General features: G+C 43.6%; 2 protein-coding genes across 2 annotated transcripts; one reads left to right on the forward strand and one right to left on the reverse strand.

Annotated features, from left to right (window-relative positions):
* The first annotated feature begins 6,388 nt into the window (after positions 1 to 6,388).
* LOC114171344 lies at positions 6,389 to 8,011 on the forward strand. Its single transcript, XM_028056441.1, is given in 4 exon segments — positions 6,389 to 6,422; positions 6,487 to 6,571; positions 6,681 to 6,760; positions 6,850 to 8,011. Coding segments are annotated over 4 exon segments (534 nt in total). The 3' UTR covers positions 7,185 to 8,011.
* A 1-nt stretch (position 8,012) lies between these two features.
* Positions 8,013 to 9,085, reverse strand: LOC114171348 (NADH-ubiquinone oxidoreductase chain 1). Its single transcript, XM_028056444.1, has one exon. It carries the CDS (start codon positions 8,310 to 8,312, stop codon positions 8,013 to 8,015), a length of 300 nt encoding a protein of 99 aa, XP_027912245.1. The 5' UTR covers positions 8,313 to 9,085.
* Positions 9,086 to 10,238: the final 1,153 nt, after the last annotated feature.

Here is a 10,238-nt window from a genome sequence, read left to right on the forward strand (position 1 = left end):
CCTTGATTTTATTTCTTGAAATATAGTAAAAATAAAACGTAGTAAAAGAGTATGCTTTTTTTTTCGCATAATCAAATATTCCATTTCTGTCTTGCTTTGCTTACTAGTTATCTAATTGAAAGAGCTAAGCGCATATATCCTTGTGTTTTTCTTTGCTTCATCTGTCTCTATCCCCGTGGATTTCCTTTTCTCTTAATTTGAATTGGATTTTTTTTTTCTTTTTATAATAAATTCAAATGGATGGGCATCTACTCGCTGACATTTCTAGAATGTCCGATAGGCATGTTTTACGCCGAAAGCTATATTAAATTTTAGCTGGGAAGAGACAAGCTGATCTTCTATCTTAGAATGCACATGCTCTATTACTCGTTAGTCGTCGGTTGCTCAACCGCTTATCCTTTAATATGAGTTGCATCCCGAATGCAAATAACAAGACAAGATCGATTCAATGAGGAGTAGAAAGAAAGCAGTCCTCAATAAGAAGAATTCCCTACTTGCAACCTACTCGTAGACAAGCGATAAACTCACCTGCTGTCTCTTTATTCTTCTTAGACTCGCCTTGCTGAAAGTCTTCCGATCGCTAACTCTCAACAGGATTTTTATCATCTATCTCAATCGAACTAGCTTGCTTGACAACCTTTGTCCACAGCAAACCCCGCTCCTTGCAGAAGCTGAGAGTAGACTTACTTAATGGAAAACTCCCCTTTAGACGAGTACTTCCACAGAAGTTTGTCTTGAGTTTCGCTGTGGACAAAATGCCGCTAAGCTTCGGCAGGGTTGCGTCTGGCAAATATTGCCGAAGCACCCCCCAGTCCCAGTCATTGGTCTGAAGCCAGTAGTCGTGAATGGTTTTCCCCGGTTCCGCTTGATCCAAAGGACGGACCACACAGGAAGCCAAAGGAGCATCTTCGAGCCATTTATCCTTCAAACAAAAAGGAAGCTGCCTTACCGTTACCAATCCTCCATATCAGTCCCTCCTCCGGGGCTTTGTACCAAAAGAAAATGCTCCGCCATGTGTACGAGGAGGATGCTGCCATACTTGGCCGTAAGGACCCGAACCCAGTTCGGCTCTTGTAACAAAGGCCATGCCAGCTTTGCAATAGAAGCCTTATTCATTCATGGAGAAAGCGGCACCAACTTTAGATTCGAAAGTTGATGCGCAGGAAGGGGAAGACCCTGTAAAAGACATTTGCACCGTACTTTCCTGTCCTGCTTGACCTGACCCCTGGGCAGTTCGAAACCAAAGCTTTGCACGATTTATAGCTTGACTGACCTTGCTCTCTTAGACCTACCGCTTATCCCTGGGATTAGGTGAAAGAGCGCTTTATCTGTCTTTATAGACATAGACAGGCGGGACTACTTTGGTAATAAGAAAATATTATTTATTCGCGGGGATTGCTTAGCTTGGTGCGCTTGCTTCCCTCTAAATAAGCAGAACCTTAATTCAAGTCTTAGGTCAATCACTAAATTCTTTTTGTAACGACCTCTCTATAAGCAGTATTTACCAAACCAGCCTATATTGTTTAGTCCGAACTAAGATATCAAGTTTCTCCCTGAACAAAAGAAAAGACCAGAGTTGGAGGTTTAGTTATATTGCATTCTAGCAGCTATGGTTCCTTCTGACTTTTCTTGTGGATATCCCGTGTTATGAGCACCCAATCCTTCTGAAAAGAGAGATAAGCAGGGACATCTGTGAACTCGGATAGCCTTGTGGCATACCTTGAATCCAAACTAGGCTACCATCTTTCCTCTATTATGAAATATCATTTCTCTTTTTGATAAAGAAGCCCTTCCTATCGAGCAACTTCTGGTTCGTAGCACTGGAACCAGGTATCCCAACCCCGGACCTGATCGGGTATGCTAATCTACCCGTAGAAAGCGCTACTTCCGTAGTCTATGGTCCCGCTAATCCTAAGCGGAGAAATTCGCCAAGAAGAGATCCTGGAATCAGTCTATTCTTTTTATTTCTTCTAGTAGGATGGTAATCCATTTCTTACTGACCAGGCTGGGATATAATCTAAGGTAAGGTTGCTTTCTATGTAGGTAGGAGAGCCTAATCTCTGTACTAGCGCTATCTATCAGGGAAGAAGGGACGACCCTCTAGGAGAACGTAATCTTAACCCAGAAATTCAGTCTTACTCAAGCTAAGTAGCTGAACCAAAAAGAAGACCGAGAGTTATATTTGTGGAAAGGATCCACTCCCTTCAAAAAAGGAAGGGCAATCCAACTATTCCTTTATTTAAAGGTAGGTTTCGGGGGAAAGACACCATGTCCAGATATGCATTCGCGTAGACGCACCCTCAGAGCAGAGGAAAAGGCCGACTTGACTATAGAAGAAAAAAGGGCAACTGCCCGGACAGAAGATATACATGGAAGGAATAAGAGTCTGTAGCTGAAGAGAAACCCCGAGTACGATGCTGAAGTGTTCATCGATGGGTTGGGGAAGCAGGCTATTCGTTGGTGCTTAGCTTTCCCTCTAAAAGAGAAGGCTATGGGTCCTTCTGCTATCGAGTGAGGGTAGAGGTCTCTATCCTCAGGTCCTCCTTTCAAGGGCTATGGCTCCGCTCCAACGGATAGATTTAGATAAAAGAAATATTGGGTCTCCTCCTTTAGACATGAGAAGGAGGCTTTTACCTATACCTATACTCTTTCTTATTACGGTCAGAGGGCCTCTCTTTAAGCATCTTTAGAAGAGTGTGAGTTCTAAGGTTCCAAGGCCAGAGGCGAGTACCGATCCTAACCTAAATATAGCTATGGGGGTATTGACTTGAATAGCTTTCCATTCCCTAGCTTATTATTAGAAGAGTTCCCTTTCGTTAAGGCGAGGGTGCCTTTCCCTTGCTTTAAGATAGTTTCGGTGATCATATACTACATTATTACTTTTGCTAATTGATTAGAGAAGAGGGCCCGGGGAGTCCGCCTTCATGGGAGTTTTAGTTTGACTTCCTCTCCCCGAAATCGCCAGAAGGAGGTATTCTGTCTATAGAAAGAAGGCTTGCGGACATTCAGATAAAGCCCTTTGACGGAGTTATCATTAAGACAAGAAGGGCCTATCGATGGACTGATTGTATTTACAAAATATTAGTCTTTCAAGAAAAGCTACCTAGACAATGAATTAGCCTACGCCCTTATACTATGGAGCTCCCTTCTCCTGCTTTCTTTTATTTGTTGGCACGGAACTTGAGATGTTAAGAGATTGAATCTTTCTCTAATTCTAGTCTACGCGAAAGAGAACATAGAAAGGAACTTAAAGTCAAGGGATTGGGCCTATCCTATCTAATTAGTGAGTATTTGTAGAGCCTTTTGCCGCGCTTCTTTATGTTTATCTTTAGGGGACGTCTTTTTCTTTGGTTTTGAATCCGGAGAAAATTCAAAACACGTACATGAAGTGGATTGAGAGATGAGTCTAAGGTTCAAAGAAAGGCTTTAGCGCCTAAGATCAAATCCCTCCTAATCACTATAACCACATTTTACCGAGGGGAATTGAAATCCTCATTCTAATTTTTATTTTTCTATCTATGGTTAGTGCTTTCTTATCCGAAGGGGAAAGCCCCGGCCTACAGCACCGCTATGATAAATCCCAACCCAGAGAAGATAAAGGAATTTAACCTCTGATAGCCCTTTCATTTAATTAAATGGAAATAGGGCGGCTAAAAATAGCTAGTATGAAAGAACTGACTTTCTTCTTGAAAAAGGAAATATGATTCCATAGTAAAGGCTGAGACAAATTCTGTGTTTACTTCGCGATAGCCTTAACTTGACATTATCAAGCCATACTATCTACCAAAATGGATTTTAAACTGACATTCTTTCTATCCTATATATCGGAGATATAAGGGTTGCACTTCCGCTTATGGTAACCAAACAAACTCTTTCCCGGCAAGAAGATCCAACATTTCCTTCGGGCAAGTTCAGCTATAGTTGGGAAGGGAACGACTTTATGGGGATGCCCGTCTTGAACTTATAATTGATGTATGATAGAGCCTCCAGCATATAGGCCTATCTCACTTGGATTCTTCTCACGAATTGGATTTGAACCAATATCTCCGGGCGACTTTCCTTTTAGTCGATCGTGAGTGGGTCTGTCGTCCTCCTCATTATAGTCCTCCTAAAATCAATAGCATTTCGTCGGAAAACATCCTGTCTTTTTACCTGAGTAGTCCTATGCATAGTAAGTACTATAGCCCCTATCATGGCAACTAATAAAATTAGACTAGGAACCAAAAACCAGACGAAATAGTAGGTATAAAGTAAATTGCCCAATGTTTCCAAATTAGTCCAACTTCGTACCTTTCCGGCATAAACCGTATATATAAGAGAGGTCGTATTTATTTGGGTTGGTAGTAATGGAATGGTTTCATTATCTAAAATGAAGAACATTTCCCACCAAAGGATCAGTCCAATAATACCACTCACTGGTAAATAGCGCAATACTTCTTCGTGAATCTCCGCTATTTGAATATGGAACATCATAACAACGAATAGGAATGATACGGCTATAGCTCCTATATGAACTACTGGGAAGATCATAGCGGAGAAGTCGAGACCTAACAAAAGAAGTAAACCTGAAGTGTCGCGAAAGACTGGGATGGGAAACAAAACGGAATGTACCGGATTTTTAGCACGTGCAACCATCAAACCAGAGACCAAAGCAGGGCTCGACAAAACAGAAAGTATCATGGCATTGAGAATAAAATCTTCCCTCCATACAGACTGAACCCCGTCAAGCCTGTAGGACTAGTGTTTTGACTATATAGAGATGTGGTTGGTTGTTGACCAACAGAAAGAAAGCATGGCGGCATAAACCGTATATCTCGGAGAGGCCCCCTCAGAGGAGCGTAGAAGGAGGAGAGTAGGCTGGGGTTGCTCCTTATGTGTCAAATCCAGTCAGCAATCTCGGAGTTGGAATAGCTTTCTATCTCCAAATCCATGACCATGATAGCGTAGGCAAATCTATTATAAGTAGTATCCGTGGGGGTGGTGGAAGCCACATAAAGCTTTCATGGACACAGGAGAGAGGTTAACCCTCATATCCTTGACCAGAAATTGTTTGGCAAACTCTACAGCACCAGTTGAGGATATCAAAGACTTGTGTGTGGATATCTTAACACCAAGCCGTTGTAAGCCTAGCCGGTACTGTTCCGCCACAAGTGGATCGGTGATGAGAACATCATCACCTAATATAGCATACCTGTCGAACAGGATCCCAGGTCTAACCTGTTCCGCAGCCCACCACACCAAAACATGATGGGTGAACGCGAACAAAGGCCAATAACCATAATAGCCTAACGGTTGACCGGTCACAAAGGACACTTGAGACAGAGCCCTCTTAACGAAGGGTACCTCAAATACATTCGTCCCTAATGTTGTATTCACAACACTTGAAGCAAATGACCTGTCAAACAATAGCGCAAGCCTTTCAAACAGAAACACAAGAGGCCACCCATCGGTAGCACTCTTGAGGTCATAGCTTAAACATGTTTGACTAGGAACTAAACGAATGAGAGGTGCTGTTTGATCATCCATTGGGATGCGGCGGAGGACCTCCGCAAACCAATGGTGGATGGGTTTCAGCAACCTCTCACATAGTTTCCTATTGCGAATATACGACGCTTGCCAGCACCCTCACACGTGCAACCTAGTTTGCCTGGGGATCCCTATATCGTCGCAGGATGGTAGAAAGGGCCCTATACGGCGCTCAAACCAATCCAAATCCTCGGGTGTGAAGGTTTTATTCCTCACATCAAAGGCGTAACGAATACGGGGAGGCCACAAGCAGCCATGTGACCATTGGGTACCCTGTGAGTGCCCAACGACCAACAGCCATTGAAAAGCGCCCAACTCATGAGAAAACGATGTGAATGAAGAGCGAAAGTTCCGAATCTTACGATAAGGAAGTTTCCTTCTCTCAACCCACACCCTTTTCGTCAATGAGTGTGTCGGCAAGGCTTTCCAGGTTGGTTCAAACCGTAACCCTTGTTCAAGGGGTATACGTTTTATCCAGGGAGCATAGCGACTGATAAGTCGATGAAAGTTCTCCTTAATCGAACCAACCAGCCCCACCACCTCGTCAATATTATTGGGTGGGGATATTCTACTAGAAAACGTTGATTTATCAACCTTCTTTGCCAAAGTAATGATCTTTGACAGAGAGAATCTTTTTTAATAAAACTTCACCAGCATGTCCGCTTTCTCATCCTTCTTCAGAATAATACGCCTATGATGAGACGGAATGATCCGAGGGTAACCGGACCGAGTGAGAGAAACTGGTACCGCATTGTCAGGATGAACGAATTCATCACCACCATAGGCCATCATCAAGGATGAAGCTGCTTGCTTAAAATAGAAAGCGCAGAACAACCACCCAGATTTCCGACCAAGGTGAACAATGCGAATAACAACAAGATGGATCCCCACACAGAGTTCCTTGTTCAGACCATCAAAGATCACTAAAGCACCTTTTGGTATGTATTGCCCCCTAATCAGATCCACCAGACGAGAAACTCCATTCCGCACTGCTGCTGAGTCGTCGGACTTATCCACCAAGGGATTCGTGGGATTTCTATGGATTGCGTTGGGGGAAATCTACCAAAGCTAGGCAGATAGATAGACTCCTTTCCCGCTGCTAAGGGAGAGTAAGAAATAAAATCAATCAAATGATTGTTTTTTAATTGAATCAGCGCCTCCTTTTCTTTTGGGTATGCAGGTACTACGAGTCCTCTCACTACCAACCAGCAGACATCATCTGGCTGGTCTTGCCGGTATCAACAACAAGAAAAAAACAACCAACCAAACCAAATGGAAACAGCAATTAACTATGGCTCTTGGCCCAGACAACGTCCTAGGCGTCGGGGAGATCGTAGCAACAAGGAACGCCTAGACGACGTTTTTATTCCTGGGCTGCAGTAAGCAGATCGAGAGGTCGTTCCGCCCCTTGTCCCCGAATATGGGTAATATGTTCTCAAAAATTCTTGCTCCAATCTGACCTAGCTGGCGAGCGATCCCAGTTCGCGGCAGAGAACAAGACAGCAAGCGAGCGTACCTTTGTTCGCTTCTTCTCCACCAAGCACGGAAGTTTAAGGATAACTGTAGGTCGGTGGCTACCTAAGGAAACTCCGATTCGATCCGCCCCCCAGCTGGGAGGCATCTACCTCATCCCGATCACAAGGAGAGGTTCACCATGATGGGGGTACTTGTTTTTTTTTCCCTTCCGGAAAGAAATGCATAGGGGACCATCCTTTTGTTGTGTTGCGGCATGCTCCTAAGATTTACGGATTCGCAGGGGGCCTCAGGCCCTACTTAGTTGACTGACAATGACAAAGGCTTGCGAAACTAAGTAGGGCCTTTTGAATGAATTGAATCTTTAGTAGTCTATCAGTGGTGCAAAGCGGCTTTGTGCCCCTTTTCAGTAGGGGAGCTAAGGGTTAGACCTTCCTTAGAAAGTCAGCGAACAGCGGTTCTTGTAGGTATGGCCTTCCCCCTTGACTCTCCTAACGTCGAGCTAAGTGACTTCGTAACCTTTGCGTAGCGTAGTAGAATGAAGGCTACGCACTGACGCTCTCTTATCTATTAGCCTAAGCGTCTTCGCTAACTCGCTCGCCTACTATACTATACCCTACTATACAATACATAGGGTAGGCTAACCCATAGGTCCTTAGTAGCGTTGACAAAGAAGAACAGCCGGTTAAAAGACAGTGAATCTTTATAAATATATTTATAAAAGATTCTATAATAATGAAAAAGATATTTGATATAGGCCAGCTTGACAAGCTACCCTTCCTCTTGATCTTAGGTGCGAATAGAAAGATCTCTTTTTTAGTACTTCCACTTATCTATCGATCCCGGCCCGGAAAAGTGACCGACCAGGGCCCTCTTTTTGAATGAAAGAAAGGCTTTCTGAGCCCTAGCCCTGTAAGCCCACACCTGTGTAGAGTAGATCGTTCAACACCTGCGGCACAAACCCATTTTTGACCTATTGGTCCTAGTATCATAGGCGACCGAACGGCCGCCCCCTAATTACTAGACCAACCCGCTGTAATAATTCCATAAACACCTAACGAAGATATGGCAAACAAATAAAGTAGCCCTATGTTCGAATCTGACAATACCATACCATAATCAAAAGGTACAACGGCCCGAGCGACCAGACTTAACATAAATGTAGCCACTGGAGCCATTCTAAAAAGGGAGAAATTAGCACTACTTGGTGAAATAGGTTCTTTTAGAATCAATTTCAAACCATCTGCTAGAGGTTGTAACAATCCGAACGATCCCACTACATCAGGACCCTTTCGACGTTGCACAAAAGCCATTACTTTACGTTCAGCTAGCACTAAAAAGGCTACTCCTAGTAGAAGTGGTAGAATTATTCCAAGTATTTCAGCTGGAACAGCTATGTACGTTTTCGATTTTCTATTCACTCATGATCTGGCCTGGTCGACCCAATCATGATATTGAAGGATGGGACCTTTTCTCGAAAAACTTTTGTTTCACATTTTCGGAACTAGAAGACATAGTTGATTAGATCTAAAAAGTGAAAAATCTGTTCGCATAACCAAGCATTTTGGCCATGTAACATGACATCATAATAGTCATTTGTCAGAAAGCCCGGACTGTCAATCCGATCGTCGGAAATAACAGCCCGAACAAGGTCGGGCATCGTCCACTCCGGCGGTACTTGTCTATTTGACAGTAGAACTCAGTCTTCGCATTTATCGCAGATTTGATTAAATACCCGCTCTAACTCAGGTGGAGCGCTTTGCGCGTCCGACCTAGTTGAAGAAAGAGTGGAAGAGGTACTTGACAGACTATCAAAAGACATATTCCTAGTATCTGATAGCATAAATTGGACATCACTGGACGTTGGATTTCCAAAGAGTAAAAGTGGATTGTTATTCAACATAGGCTACTTTGGAAAATAGCTCTGCTCCCCTTCAAAAAAAGAAAGAGAGACTTGTTTGTTGTAAATCGCTGGTTGGTTTACCAACCAAGAAAGGGCAAGGGGAGCCCCGCAACAAATAGATGGGGGTAGGGGATCTTTATCATTCAGCGCAGTTGTCGCTTAAATGCAGAGAATTGGCCATTCAATCTTGTAAACTCATTGAGACCGCAATTGGAAAAAGAGAGACGAACGGAGAGGAATAACCAATCGATGAAATAACATGAAACCATTCTGTTTCAATAGAGGTACGAGAAACGGTTGGGGGCAATGAAGTAGGTGAAGTGGTTGGATTTTGCGAGCTGTTCCAACCACTGCCGGATGTGATTCCAAGAGCCAAACGAGAATGAATACCACACAGAAGAGTCAAGACCAGGCTCCCTGATGGAATGTTTAACCGATCCATTCCGGATCGACCGAATTGGTACGGAAGTTGTAACATGGGAAAACCACAGAAAACACAACTTATTTGAATAACCCGGTGACCTACCAATTGTAGAAGTAGGATCTTTGGCAAGCAATAAGCACTTAAATAATACAATTCGAGTGTACCATCTTCTTTCTCATTTCGAGGAAAAGGCGCGGGAGGGAAAGAAAACAACGAAGGGATCCGAATCGGACCTAAATGGGAATGACATGAAAAGTCTTTTTCAAAACCTAGTATTAAGGGCGTTACGACGATATACGAGAGGAATGAAGAAAAACTCGTGATTGGTGTGGAGGGGAAGATCTTTTTATTATATAGTTCAAGAAAGAGTCGTCTCATTTCCTTACATTAGCAATGGGAGATAAAAAAAAGTCAATATCTGTTGTTTTTTTCACTTAAACTTAATAAGAGGTCCCCTCTTTTTTAAATTGAGTTCATTAACTTTCAATCGCATTTGGGCGTTCTTTCTCTCGAGAGCCCTCCACCGATCACAGTCGTGATCCATTTCTGCCCGTAGCCGAGCACGTTCGTTGTCACGAACCCGATCTATTTCTCGGGCTTGATCCAACCGGCTGTCGATCTCGTCAAGAACCGTCTTGAGGCGCTGGAACCTTTCTTGTCTGGCCTCCTTACCCTCGGTGGGGGATTCACTCAAGTGGCGAATCTCCCTAAACCATAAGTCGCCAATCTAGGCGTATGGTCTTTGTTCATTCCAAAGAAAGAAGGTAGTGTTCGGTAACTAACTGTTCGCCGGTTGGCTCGTTTCCTATCCCCTATCCAAAAAAGGTGGAAGGCGACCCCCTAGCCAAACACTTCTTTTCCCTTTTCCGTAACCTTCAACTAAGCTTCAAGACCGATTCTCCCCTGTACAAA

The sequence above is a fragment of the Vigna unguiculata genome, unplaced genomic scaffold (assembly GCF_004118075.2).
Source record: "Vigna unguiculata cultivar IT97K-499-35 unplaced genomic scaffold, ASM411807v1 contig_208, whole genome shotgun sequence".
In the NCBI taxonomy this organism is placed as follows: domain Eukaryota; kingdom Viridiplantae; phylum Streptophyta; class Magnoliopsida; order Fabales; family Fabaceae; genus Vigna; species Vigna unguiculata.

What these genes read in the sequence shown, in the direction of transcription:
- LOC114171348 (XM_028056444.1), bottom strand. Translation starts at nt 8,312, where the DNA reads ATGGCTTTTGTGCAACGTCGAAAGGGTCCTGATGTAGTGGGATCGTTC.